Source organism: Ahaetulla prasina, chromosome 2 (assembly GCF_028640845.1).
Source record: "Ahaetulla prasina isolate Xishuangbanna chromosome 2, ASM2864084v1, whole genome shotgun sequence".
NCBI lineage: Eukaryota > Metazoa > Chordata > Lepidosauria > Squamata > Colubridae > Ahaetulla > Ahaetulla prasina.
The window spans coordinates 174,765,336-174,778,715 of NC_080540.1; the positions used below are offsets into that span (position 1 = coordinate 174,765,336).

At 41.3% G+C, this 13,380-nt stretch overlaps 1 protein-coding gene across 3 annotated transcripts in view; it reads right to left on the minus strand.

The window, feature by feature from the left end:
- The window catches only part of PRICKLE3 (prickle planar cell polarity protein 3), a 25,500-nt gene continuing 12,120 nt past the window's right edge, over window positions 1-13,380 (minus strand). For all 3 annotated transcript variants that reach the window (XM_058172783.1, XM_058172784.1, XM_058172785.1), the window contains 5 exons: window positions 11,996-12,133; window positions 6,415-6,618; window positions 4,031-4,217; window positions 1,651-2,169; window positions 1-1,537 (listed from right to left, as the gene is read on the minus strand). In XM_058172783.1, coding sequence (XP_058028766.1) covers window positions 900-1,537; window positions 1,651-2,169; window positions 4,031-4,217; window positions 6,415-6,618; window positions 11,996-12,133 — 1,686 coding nt within the window. In that variant the 3' untranslated portion in view covers window positions 1-899. The remainder of the gene's footprint in view (window positions 1,538-1,650; window positions 2,170-4,030; window positions 4,218-6,414; window positions 6,619-11,995; window positions 12,134-13,380) is intronic.

Consider the following 13,380-nt stretch of genomic DNA (forward strand, 5'->3'; position numbering starts at 1 on the left):
TGTTTTTTTTCATGAAGTTTATTTCAATTTCATTTAAATTAAAAATCTTAATTAGAAAAAAAATTGATTTTTTTAAAAACTGCAAACTTTAGAAATGCACACAGTGCAGAGAGACTAGACATGGGGGGTGGGGAGGTGAAATCACAGGTCCAGTTTGATTAGGAAGATACATTGAGGGGTTTACCCCATAGAAGACATCTTCTGCCCGTGTTCCACTTCTAGCGTGGAAAGTTCAGCTTCACTCAGAGGTTTACACACACAATCACACATACATCTCCACCAAACACCTTGCTACCAAAGGAAGAGAATCCCAAAAGCATGAAACTGCTACCTTGCTAGAGACTTATATTAGTAATAGCAACTCGAAGGATCAAGGGCCAAAAGGATCACCCAGGAATGGTGCAAATATTCAAAGGTCACAGTAAAAAGGTCAAAACAGAAGTGCAAGGGCTCCCGGGTTAATTACTGCTGCTCTAAGCTCGCTCACGGGGCAGAGGTTTACAGGATTTGAACTTTCCAGAGGACAAAGTTAAAGCTGCGTTCAGGAGGTCACAGTTGAGAGGTCAAAAGGCCACCATGGAAAATAAAACTACCACAGTTCAAAGAGCACCACAGAGAGAGACACTTCCAGATTCTTCACACACAGGTCACGTCTAAAGATCAGGGGTCAGCGTGGGGAAAAACAACTCAAATCTCCCTGAGGAAAGGTTTCAACAGAAACAGCGGTCGTGATAATAGAGGTCACTTTCCGAGGAGAATCCTTGGTTAACAGGCACGGGTCAAGGAGGAAGAAACAATGGCCTATAGCTGTAGAGGCCCCCAGACAGAATGATCAACATTTCACCATTCAGATAAGCCCCTAAGCCCGGCTGGACTGCAATAGCAAAAGCCGGGACAGCTCAGGCCACCACACAGTTCTTGTCCCGGACCACCCGCAATCTTCGGCGCTGCCGCTTGCGAGCTGATTCACTGGGCGGTGTGACCTCTGGGGAACTGGCTCCACCACGCAAATGGGGCGGCAGGGGTATAGGCTCCCCTAGAAAGTAGCCTTCTTCCTCCGAGGATGAATCAGAAGACTCGGAAGAGCTGAAGTCCCATCCCCGGGGTGGGTAGCGCCGATGCCAGGCAGGAAAAGCACTCTCTGAAGCTGAATAGGAGAGGTTGGCTCCCCTCCTTTCCTCCCTACCCTTTCTTGGCCTCCAGTCTTGGCTCCCCAGGTTGAGCGAGTTATCTGAAGTGGAGCGAGGGTGTCCCCGGATGGCTCCCCCCTTCTGCGCCATCGGGGTCTCCAAGGAGGCTTGCTCAGGGATGCTGGGCTCTCCTGAAATTAAAGGTTCCCGGAAGCTAACCCGGGGTATTCCTCCCCGAGCAAAAGTCCCAGGCTCCCTGCCCTCGCTGAGCCGTGGCCGGGCAGAGGCTTGAATTTTGGAAGTGGAACTGCTGCTCCAGTCAGAGGTTTTGGAAGAGGTCATCCCCAGCTCCGGCATAGAGTGGCGCAAGGGGGAGGTGCGCTGGAAACGTGGCTGGAGCTCAGTCCCTGAGGAGAAACAAGATGATTAGTGTGGGGTGGGCTAAGTCTCAAAGCTAGGAACCTTCCCCAACAAGCCCTGCACATCTGCAGCATTCTTGTTCCACTTAGCGCTACCTCACCTGTTCCTGGTTCCTCCTGGTCAGTGACTGGAGGCAGACAAGTCGACGTTCCCCGGGAAGCCCGCTCCACTGGCTCCTCACAACTCTGGCTGTAGCCGGAACCATTGCTATCTGGATCGGAGAGCTCTTCCATTTCCGTGGGCACCTCCTCGTCCTCATCCCCAGGCGCCCCACTCCAGCTCCTTCGGATCCTTGGGGTGGAGTCTGACGGTACCATCTGCCCCGCAAAGGAAACGGAACGGGTGATGGAGGAGGGTGATATGCCCTGAGACTGAACTCGGCGCTGCTGCCAGCTGGTCCTCCGAACATCCTGAGGACGGGTGCTTTGCAAGGCAGAGTCACAGGAATCCGAGCCGTTGGGGTCTTCGCCGAGGCTGCAGGCTCGGGAGCAGAAGATCTGACCCTGCTTGGGCAGGAAAGGCTTCCCCAGCAGGGGTTGCTGGCAACGGGAGCAGCTGAAACAGGCATCGGTGGCGTGCCAGTGCTGGCCTTCATAGGTCATCTGACCCTGGTCAATACCTGCAAGGGAGGAACAAGACCAAACCATTGGATGGGTTTAAACCAGTGGTGGAATTCAAATAATTTAACAACCAGTTCTCTGCCCTAATGATTTCTTCCAACAATCAGTTCACCAAACTGCTCAGAAAGTTAACAACCGGTTCTCCTGAAGTGGTGCAAACTGGCTGAATCCCACCACTGGTTTAAGCACTTCGTTTCAAAACCCACAAAAGCTGGAAGGTCATCTGCTCTTGCCAACAAAGGTGATCTATCCCACCTACAAAATGCTTTGGGGAAATATCCTCCTATATCTAGATTTTGCAAAGAGGATAAAGCAGCTGCACTTTTTAAATGGTAAAAAGCATTCTCTAGTCAAAACATGGAGACCTGGCACTGAAACCACGTTCTGGAAAAAGCTTTATCCTGCCTCATTTAAAGCACTGCCAAAGCCAACCCTGGGAACTTAGATTCATTCATTTAGAAAACAGCAATCAGATATCTTTGCACTTGTGTTAAAAAGTCAATGATGGAAGAATATCTCCCCTCCATATCCTCCTACTTGGATTCAGGCCTGTCTATTAACCTTGCAAACAAAAATAAAATGAATCCTAAATCCCTTGTCTGAAAACTGAATAACTAATGCCCAAATAAAATCCCTGGCCCATGTTAGCTTTGCATGTGTTCATTCATATTGCATCACATCCCTAACTGAATTTCTGGATGGCAGTAAGCAAGACTTGTAGGAAACCCTCCATATTGTGAAATCTCCAGGTGATATAAATGAGCAATAAACACCTGAGTTTTACATAACATGCTACAATGTGGAATGATTAACCATGGTTTGTTAAATAAGTCATTATTTCCTGGTTTCTCATCCTGCATTGAACCATGATGTGTGGCATATAAACCAGAATAGTTCACATAACATTATCTTACAACTTGGTGGGATATGGGATTCTGGAAGTAACCAATGGTTTTACTTCTGGTACTGATCATAAATGTATCTTCATAACTTCATCACGGCTTCAAGGCTGGGAATTCAAACATCTTGAAGAAGAAAATGTGGATTTTCAGAAGACTGCAGGAGCTTTATCTTGCCTAATAACCCAGTGTTCCTTAGTTTTTTTTCTTCTGGACCCCTTGCCCCTTTTAAAAATTATGGAGGACCCCAAAAGAGCTTTTACTTGTATGTTAACTCACCAATGTATAACTCACCATATGAGAACTTTTATCAATATTAAACATATTAGAAATTAAAATTGATGCATTTATTACCATTACTGCTTCTCATGGTTGTTTGATGGGATTTTAATACTACAGATAGTCCTTGACTTACAACCAGAATTGAGTCCCAAAATTCTGTTGCTAAGCGAGACAATTGTTCAGTGAATTTAGCCCCATTTTATGACTTTTTAAATGGTAAAAAGCATTCTCTAGTCAAAACATGGAGACCTGGCACGTTCTGGAAAACTATGCAAGCCACTGCAGTGGTAAAGTTACCAGTAATAACAGAGTTGTTAAGGAAATCTGACTTCCCCACTGACTTTGCTTGCATAAAGTGGTCGTGTGACCCTGGGATTCTGCAAACATCATAAATATGAGTCAGTTGCCAAATGTTTGAATTTTGATCATATGACTTCAGGATGCTACAATGGTCACGTGAAAAATGATCATAACTCATTTGTTCTCAGTGCCATTCTAATGTCAAACAGTCACTAAATGAACTCTTGCAAGTCAAGGACTACTTATATATTATTTTTTGACATAGGCTGGCAAATTATTTTGAGTTTGCCAATCCCCAAGTGTGTGTTAGGGGACCCCCACTTTAAGAAACGCAGGTGGAATCCAGTCCTCCCATTCTCCAGGTGCCAGGTTGTCTTACCAATGTGCTCTCCGCATGCATCGCAATATTCTGCATAGAGGCTCTCATAACAACGGCAGCAATAGGGGCGACGTTGGCGCATAATGTATCGTTGCCCACCCAGGGCCTCCTCACACTCAAAGCAGCAGAAATGGCGCATGTGCCAGTGACGGCCTTCGGCTTCTGTGCACTCATCTGCAAAGATGATCTGTTCAGGGAAAGCAGGGAGATGGGTTCAAGGAGATGACATAGGAAAATAATAATAATAATAATGATGATGATGATGATGATAAGGAGGAAAGTCCTGCAGCCAAATTTGTTCCTGTCTTCAACACGCAGCAAAAATGTTACAACTTTTCACAAGTACCCTTGGAACCATAATTTGTTATTTTTAATGTAAGCTGACTAGAGTTGCATGAGATGGATGGCTATATAAATGTGTTAAATAGATGGCAGAGTGAGAGAGAATTCTAAAAACTATCCTCATCTCATTGATTTGCATTTCACAAACTGTCCAGCAAATTTGGAAGTGATGCTAAAAGGATAGAGGAATAGAAGTTCAAAAGGCAGAAGGTACAAAAAACAGTATCAAGGACTTCCAAATTTTTAAAATTAAATGGACAAAATCTTGCTCATGCACAAGATTAAATGTTCTCACAAGTTTTCAGGCAACATTTCCAGGTACTTGGAAGTGAGGTCTCACAAAACGTTGGGATGAAATGTTTGCTTCTCCCTCCTAGGGAAGCACAGACTAAGAAACCAGAGAGCTGCTTTCTGATAGAACTGCTACATAAATTGATGTGATTTGTTTATGTATGATCTGGGAGAGAATAGGTTTATATTTAGCATCTTGGTTCCTGCCAAGATCTCTCATGCTTTGTGATTTTCTCCTAGCCTGGTTCAGTTGTTTTAATATCAGAACTAGGTTTGAAGAGCCTGAGTATGACAAAGTGGATGGCTCTAAAATCAGAAAGGATTCAACTCCCTACCCCAACTTAACCTAGATACAAGGAGGGCAGACATCTGAATCAATGGGGCCTACATTCCATTAGCTCCTCACAAAAACACATCATGTCTAACATGTCCCTAAATGAAAATCGAAGTAACTTACAAAAGCACTCTGATAATTCATGAATAATATGTCCTATACAATAAACTAATTTTGGACCTGTTGTTTCTTCTATACATGATAGCAAGTTATATTAAAGGAGAAAACTACTGGTCCATCCTTCATCAAGTAGTCCACATTTGTTTCTTAAAACAAAGCTATTTCTTGGTTCAGAGGTTGAATCCATATATTTTAAAGGCAAAATGTGTTTTAACCATGGTTTATTGCTGAGACTATCAAAATAACCATAGCTTATATAGCTCACAGTATTCTGCTACTTACTCAGATACTATTCTTCTATTCTAAAGGCATTTATTCTAAAAGGCATTTCTAAAGGTGTTTTGAGCCCTTTTTATTCGATTATCCATTCTTCACCCATGAGTCAGTGGGAAAATCCGTGGTTTTATGGAATCTTTTTGTGGGTATAGTCTTTGAGGTATTATGAGGTGGGGGCTGCAAGTGTAAGTTTCTAGATTTTTCTGTGCATTAGTTAGCATTTTGTGATAAATTATTTTGAACTGGGTGAGGTATATTTTGTCTATGTTTTTTAGAGGGATTGATGAGGAAAGCTGTACATTTTTATGCTGGGAGTGTGTTTTGATTTTGTGAGGTGGATAATTTGCTATGTTGTAATGGGACAAATATATGGTTTGCCATAGATCTTCACATTTACCATTTGTTCCAGAAGAAAGGGGCACTAAAAGAATTATTGCCAGAAAAGTGCAGGGAGTTGGGGGTGAGGAAGGCTAGATTATCCAGAGTGATGTTCTTTTTAGTCTCTAAGAGAGACTTCTTAATTTTTCTTGCATGATACTTCTATAGATTGGCTTGAAATTTGGGTAGAGGGTAAAAATAAAGCAGGATAACACAAAAAACAGTCATGGTTAAAATAAGTGAAGAACCAACTTCAAGTCATGGTTTTAAATTATGGATAATTGTAAAACACTAACATTGTGTATTACTTGAAGTGAATTTGCACCTTTAAACAAACACAGACAAACTAAAAAAAATACTGTCTTGCTGTTCTGTGGAAACCAAGCCAAAGTAACATTTGGACAGTTCAATTTAAAGCAGTGTTTTTCAATCTCAGCAACTTTAGGACATGTAGAAAGTTTCTGAGAGTTTATGTCCACATATCTGAAAGTCACTAGGAATGACAAACACGGCTTTAAAGCACGCATGTATATTCCCAACTAACACAAGTGATCCCAGCTGCCCAACTTCCATATTTTCCATTCTGGGAAGCCTTCCAGAGGCTCCCAGCTGCTCTACATAGAGTCTGGATGGACCTTCTCACCTCATCACAAGCTTCACATCGTGGCTTGAGGCGCTCAGCATGGTGGCGCCCACAGTAGATTTTGCCCTCCTGGTAGAAGTAGATGAGGTCAACGAGGAGCTCCCGACACGTGGTACAAACAAAGCACTGGGGGTGCCAGCAGGCACCATGCCCAGCTCGACTGGCAAAGACAGCAATGTCCCCTCCACAAATCTGTTTTCCACACTGCCGAGAAAATAAGAACAAGTCAGAAACTTAAAAAAAGCAAACACAATGGATTTCGTTCCTGTACTCCTTTAGGTTAGGAATGTTACACTTTCCAGTTTATAAATATTGAAGGGATTTCAGTTTTTGCTTTTTCCCACAGTGAGACCAAATTTCTGGCACACATATTTTTTTCAGGCATCCAGCCTTTCTCTGGCCTTAAGTCAGCTGCTCTCTTGTGGTTGATGTATTTTCCAAGCACTCTAACCACATTAGTATACCAAGAAAAAAAAATTAATCTGGTCGAAGGGAATTCCAAAGATGCTGGCGATCTCTGATATTTCATTTTATTTGAAAACATTTTATCACAGGAGCTCTTCTCAACTCATTGAAAGCTTTTGAGATTTTAGAAGCAAAAGAGAAAATAAAGAATATGACTGAAAAATGTCATCTCCCAAATTTGACAGTCCTAATTTAACAAGGCAAGTAAGTATATTCTGAACTGACTTGCTGTGGCTGCTCTGATGTATAATTTGAATTCTGTTTAAAATATACATATATTTCTGGACTTTTCACTAAGATGAATTTAAGGAAAAGTAAACGGAATCATTTAGAAACTATAGATCGGCAGCTTCTTTCTTTTAACTGCATTAAGAGATATATCCTAATGGAAGCCAATGAAGCACTAGAGGGCAGACTTGATTCACCAGTATATTTTTTTTTCTGGCTACCACCAGTGTTTTTCAACCTTAACAACTTTAAGATGTGTGGCCTTCAAGAATTCTCCCGCCAGCCACACCCTGGCCTTGGCAGTCCATGTTCAGAGCCTGGTCTGATACTTGAAATAACCCTATTCTTAAAAAAAAATCTGTGAAAGAGACAAGGCAAAGCTAACCTGGAGACAAAAACATATGAAGAACGTTTGCAGGAATTGGGTATGTCCAGTCTAGAGAAAAGGACTAGGGGTGACATAACTGCAGTATTCCAGTACTTGAGGGGTGCCACAAAGAAGAGGAGGGATCAGCTTATTTTCCAGAGCACCAGAAGGCAAAACAAAAAACAATGGATGGAAACTAATCAAGGAGAGAACTTGGAATTAAGGAGAAACTTCCTAATAGTGATAACAATTAACCGGTGGAACAGCTTGCCTTCAGAGGTTGTGGGTGTTTCTTCACTGGAGGTTTTTAAGAAGAGACTGGACAGCCACATGTCTGAAATGGTATGGTTTCCTGTTTGATCAGGGAGTTGGTCCTTCCAGCTCTATTCTAATTGATTGAATCTAGAGTAGTTGACAGACTGAAGCCTGGCCTAGCTTCATGCTTTTAAACTTCTCCAAACACTGCTTTCAGTCTGAAATCAGGATCTAAAAATGAATTCAGAGTGTAGCTCTTTACGCTCATATTTATTTTTTGTAGGTTTTTATTTTTCTAAAATCATTCATTCAGTAAAAATTACTGACAGCTTATAACAGGGAAAGTTCTAGGGTTTTCCTTATTTTTTTGCCAACCTGTAGTGTCCTATGTTTAATCTGCAAGCAGGTAGATGTTAAACCTTAAACCTGGCTTAATAAGCTAACTATGATAAGATAACATGCTAGCATTAAAACAAATTAATCTTGTTTATTACTCAGCATTGACAGTGATAGTGCTCTCTTACTACAATAAAGCAATGGCTGGATTTCTACACCACTAAATCAAAGCTATCCATCCCATGCCACTGCCTACAATTTGCATGCTTATAATAACAGGTATAACTCAGTGTTTGCCTGGACTAAGAAGTATTCTGTTCTGAAGACCACACAGAATATTAGATTAGATTAGATTTATTATATTATATTATATTGTATTGTATTGCATTGCACTGCATTGCATTGCACTGCATTGCATTACATTATATTACATACCATATCATACCATACTATAATATAATATACTATACTATACTTGTTGTGTTACATTATATTCCTTTTCCAAATGTGTAAGTAGCTGTCTTAAAGTGAGTCACAGCTGTAAATTGATTTCCTGCTGAAAATCACCCCATTGCAGGTGCCATTTGCAATCAGAGGGGCTGCTTACTGAAAAGACTGAGGAAGAAGAGTGGCCTTTCAGCAGAGGATATTCAACACAGAATTTGTTCCAGGTTAATGTCCTGTGGTTGCCTTTTTCTTCAAAATAAAAGTGAGCTCTTGTTCCCTTTTTGCCCACCGCTAATGATAAAATCTCACGTCCAAACAATTTTTGCCCAACAGCAGATACATTTGCACAGGCAGATTTTTTGAACTTTTATTAATCATTAATTCAGTTTCCTAAATATTAACTCAGTTATGTGAATATTGCAAAGACATAGTCTGCAGAGAGATATTTTTGTGTAGTGATTGAGGTATCAAGTTAGAAACCGGGAGATTATGAGTTCTAGTCCTGCCTTAGGCACAAAGCCTTCTGGGTGACCTTGGACCAGTCACTTTCTACCCAGCCCAGGAAGCAGACAAGGGCAAACCATTTATTATTTTTATTTTATTATTTATTAAATTTATATGCTGTTCAACTCATGGTTTGAGGCAACACTTCCAAAATTTTGCCAAGAAAACTGCAGGGATTTGTCCAGCAGTCACTAGGAGTCAACACTGACTCAAAGACACCAAACAGAAAGCATGGCGAAGGCATTCAAAGATGTGGTGATTACAGAATTCACAGGCAGGCAAAAACCTTTTGCTAGGCAAAAAAGAAACCAGAACAAAAGGGTCTGGTTGATGCCTATAGTGTGGGTTTGCATGTCACCCTAAGCCAAGATCAGATCACACTTTGGCAATGTGCAAATTTTAAGAGAGCAGAAACTGTTGCACATCTAAGGGAGTATTTTTTTATTATTTATTTATTTACATTTATATCCCGCCCTTCTCCGAAGACTCAGGGCGGCTTACAGTGTGTAAGGCAATAGTCTCATTCTATTTGTATATATTTACAAAGTCAACTTATTGCCCCCCCAACAATCTGGGTCCTCATTTTACCTACCTTATAAAGGATGGAAGGCTGAGTCAACCTTGGGCCTGGTGGGACTAGAACCTGCAGTAATTGCAGGCAGCTGTGTTTTAATAACAGGCTATCTTACAGCCTGAGCCACTCAAGGACCCTTGATCTTTGATCTTTGCCAGAGGCTTCTCCCAGCCCTGCTCTCCCTATTAACCTTTTGTTAGGACTTACAAAAGCTGGAACCTTTTACACACAAATCATGGTTTAAAATATCCCAAATCTCCCTCTACTTGAAGACTAAAATCCAGGAAACTCCTTACCATTTGATTCTACCAAAGGCAGAAACTACACCTAATATCTCAACTTATACCTGTGGTAAGATGGGTAGCCAATAAATTTTATAAATAAATAAATAAAAATGAATTATTATCATCAACATAATTATCTCATTGTGAGATTATTGTGAGATTACCTCATTGTGAGATTAACATCTAGAACCAAGCCACATCTAGTTAAACACATGATTTGAATAAGTAGGGCTACAACATCTGGGCTGCAAAGATCCTTAGGGTCTAGTAGTCCTAGAACAAAAATCTAGATAAAATCTGATACTCAAAGGCTTAGGCACAAATCTGCCTTTTTAAGGTTGGTTCCCCATTAATGACTTGGAGCATCTTCTACAGCATCAGTGTCAAACTCAACCATGTCACATGACGTATCGTGATGTATCCTGACATTTTTTTGTCTTTGCGGAGCCGGAGTGGGCGTGGCCTGCGTGTGATGCAACTGGCCTACGGGCCGCCACTTTGATAGGCCTGTTCTAGAGTTATCCAACTATTCTTCTGCAAAAACAATAATGATGAAAAGCTTTGTACCATTTCAACAGCTGGATAATACCATGAAGATGCTGTTGATGACTACTGGGGAAATGGTCTAAAAATCCCAAATTCCAGGAATTAACTGAAGCCGGGGACCAGGCAACATTTCTAGAATCCACAAATAAGCAAAACAGAGTAATCAGGTCCAGGAGGCCTTTTGCTAGATAGATACTTCTGAAATAAAGGAACAGGCCCCCAGGGTTCAAAGACTGTAATTTACAGGGAAGGATTGTATTGTACATCTTTCCCTTTAATAAGCACAATTCTTTTTCATGCTACTTAAGAGTTGATAATAAAAGAGGCTGGTTTATACTTTATTAGTTTATAATAAAAGAGGCCGAAGCAGCTTACTTGACTCACTACTTGTATTTGGGGATTAGTGATACTGCCTCAAGATATACAGGAGTCTCTGAATGAAACTCCGTAAAGCACCAAAAGCCTTCAAGGAAACTGAAGCAGCTAGTGGTTCCAACAGCTGCTACAGGCACCTGCACAGTGTCCTCTTTCCTTTGGTCACCCTTCCTACAGCAATAGGCGGTTTCTTTGACTTCGAATTCCACTGAGGAACCAGAAAGATGGTGCCACTTCCTTTTCCTTTCCTTCAACTGGAGGAAACAGGAACAAACTGGCAAATGGCAACACTACAGAGGGAACTAGGATGCTCTTAGCCACTGCCCTAAATGGCAACTCCTGCAGTCATTGTAAAGATTCGCACGACGTGATAGTTTGTTCACAAAATCCCGTATGAATGAAACCCACAATAGCAAAAGTGGGCAATGAACAGAAATCCTTCCAATGCAGACTATTCTGAGAACTACCAGGAATGGGAAGCACAGAAGAGTTCTGGAATCAGCCAGAAAGTTTGGTTTCTGATTTAAATCAGCCACTCTGAGGTTATTGCCACTTTCAACATAAAACAGACTCAAGGAGCCATGATCAGTTAATAAAGGTTTTTACTATGGTTTTAATCTGAACTTTATCATATTAAATGTTGGGAGGATGTCTATGTTTTGAGAATATGCCTCTGGACACATCTAAATACCTGAAAATGAGGAAGGAGGCTAAAATTTGAAAGGGGAATTGACCAGTAGTGGATTCCGCTTACCTTCGCTACCAATTCAGAACTGTGAGCTCACATATGGCGCTTCTGTCTGTGATGACCTCAAGGCGGGTGGGCAGAACCAGAGCTTGAACCAGAGCAAACCGATAAAAACCCACCACTGGAATTGACCTCTTTTCCTCTGGGGCTTAGCATATTGGGAAATGTGGTGGAAGCAACCAGGTATTGGAGAGAAGTGATAGGCTCTTTCCCCCCACCCCCATTTCTTATTTTCTCTCTTGCCTCATCCCCCAGTCACTTGCTATGTTTCAGATGCTGGGCCTAAAACAGAGTTTCAAGACCCTACTGCCAAAAGTCTAGTTTGAGTCAAATTATTTCTCCCAAGTTGTTTTTTTTTAAAATCATTCTTCTCAAACTGTTTTACATTTACATTTTACATTTTGTACCCGTACATTACATTACGGGTACAAAATGACACCCTCCTCAACTACCTGTTCACAGATGGCTCCAGTTATGGTGACAGGAAACAGTCGGACTGTTCCTCGGCCAAGATTCTCTCGCTTACGCTGCTGTGAGAATAATTTCAACTCCTTTGCCTCCTCCTCTTCCAGGGAGCTGCAATACTGAGCCTAGATAAAGATTTGAAAAGGAAGGCAAGATGGTCAAGAAAGGTCAAGATTTTTTTTTTCTGCTGATGACTCTGAGGCAAGGTTTCCATTCCAGGAACACTCAGTATGACCTGCTCTCAAAATGAAAAATCTGGAATAAAATCACAAAGGGAGTAAAGGTAGCTGGCTAATGAATACTTAGTGTAATCCCAGCATACCTCTTGCTGGTGAACTCCAATTCTCCTTATGTCCAGCCAACACAATCAGTACTGAAGCATGATGGCAATTGCAGTCCATCCACTTCTGGAGAGCTGTATGTTGGCTAACTAGGCCCCAGCTGAAACAGAGAACCATCTGTTTACTGGGCCAAGTTAGACAACACCAGCCTTCAGATTAGAATAGAATAAAATAGAATTCTTTATTGGCCAAGTGTGATTGGACACACAAGGAATTTGTCTTAGGTGTATATGCTCTCAGTGTACATAAGGAGAATAAAATACATTCATCAAGAATAAAAAGATACAACATTTAGTCATAGTCAAGGTTACTAATAAGCTATCAAATCATACTAGGAAACAAATAAAAACAATATAATTGAAAGATACAAGCTACATGGTTATAGTAATAAGTGAGAAGAGATAGATACTAGTAAGAAAGGGAAGAATAATAGTAATACAGTTTTAGTAAATAGTGTGACACTGTTGTGGGAATTAGTTGTTAAGCAGAGTGATGGCATTCAGGGAAAAACTGTCCTTGTATCGAGTTGTTTTGGTGTGCAGTGCTCTATAGCGTCTCAGCAAAAAAAAAGGAGAATTTACAGCCTTTAATCTGTACAATGCAGACAGATTGTACAAAGGGAACAGATTCACTGCTGGCAAATGAACAATTCCAGAAAGCGAAACCAGCCCAGGTCAGAGTAGCAACTAACTAGCCATAAATCATAGGAACAGACAGCACCAGGCTGTCCTATCAGGCCCCAGGGATCTGGTAGCCCAGAAGATAAAAGAAATCAATTAAATCTTGCCCAGGGAAATTTTTATATTTTACATCAGTCTCTAACTGAGAATGGTGGTTGACCAGAAGTATGGGGAAACCATTAGCTTACTGACCTTGTGTAAACAAATAAATTCCTACTCCCTAGGAGGCAAGGAATTTCCAGGGAGAGCTCACACAGACTTGGGACTCTGGAGGTTGATCAGAAAACTACATCAAAGAGGGCCCCTTCTCAAGGAAGCTCTGAGCCTAATGATTAATTTACCTCCCTGAAA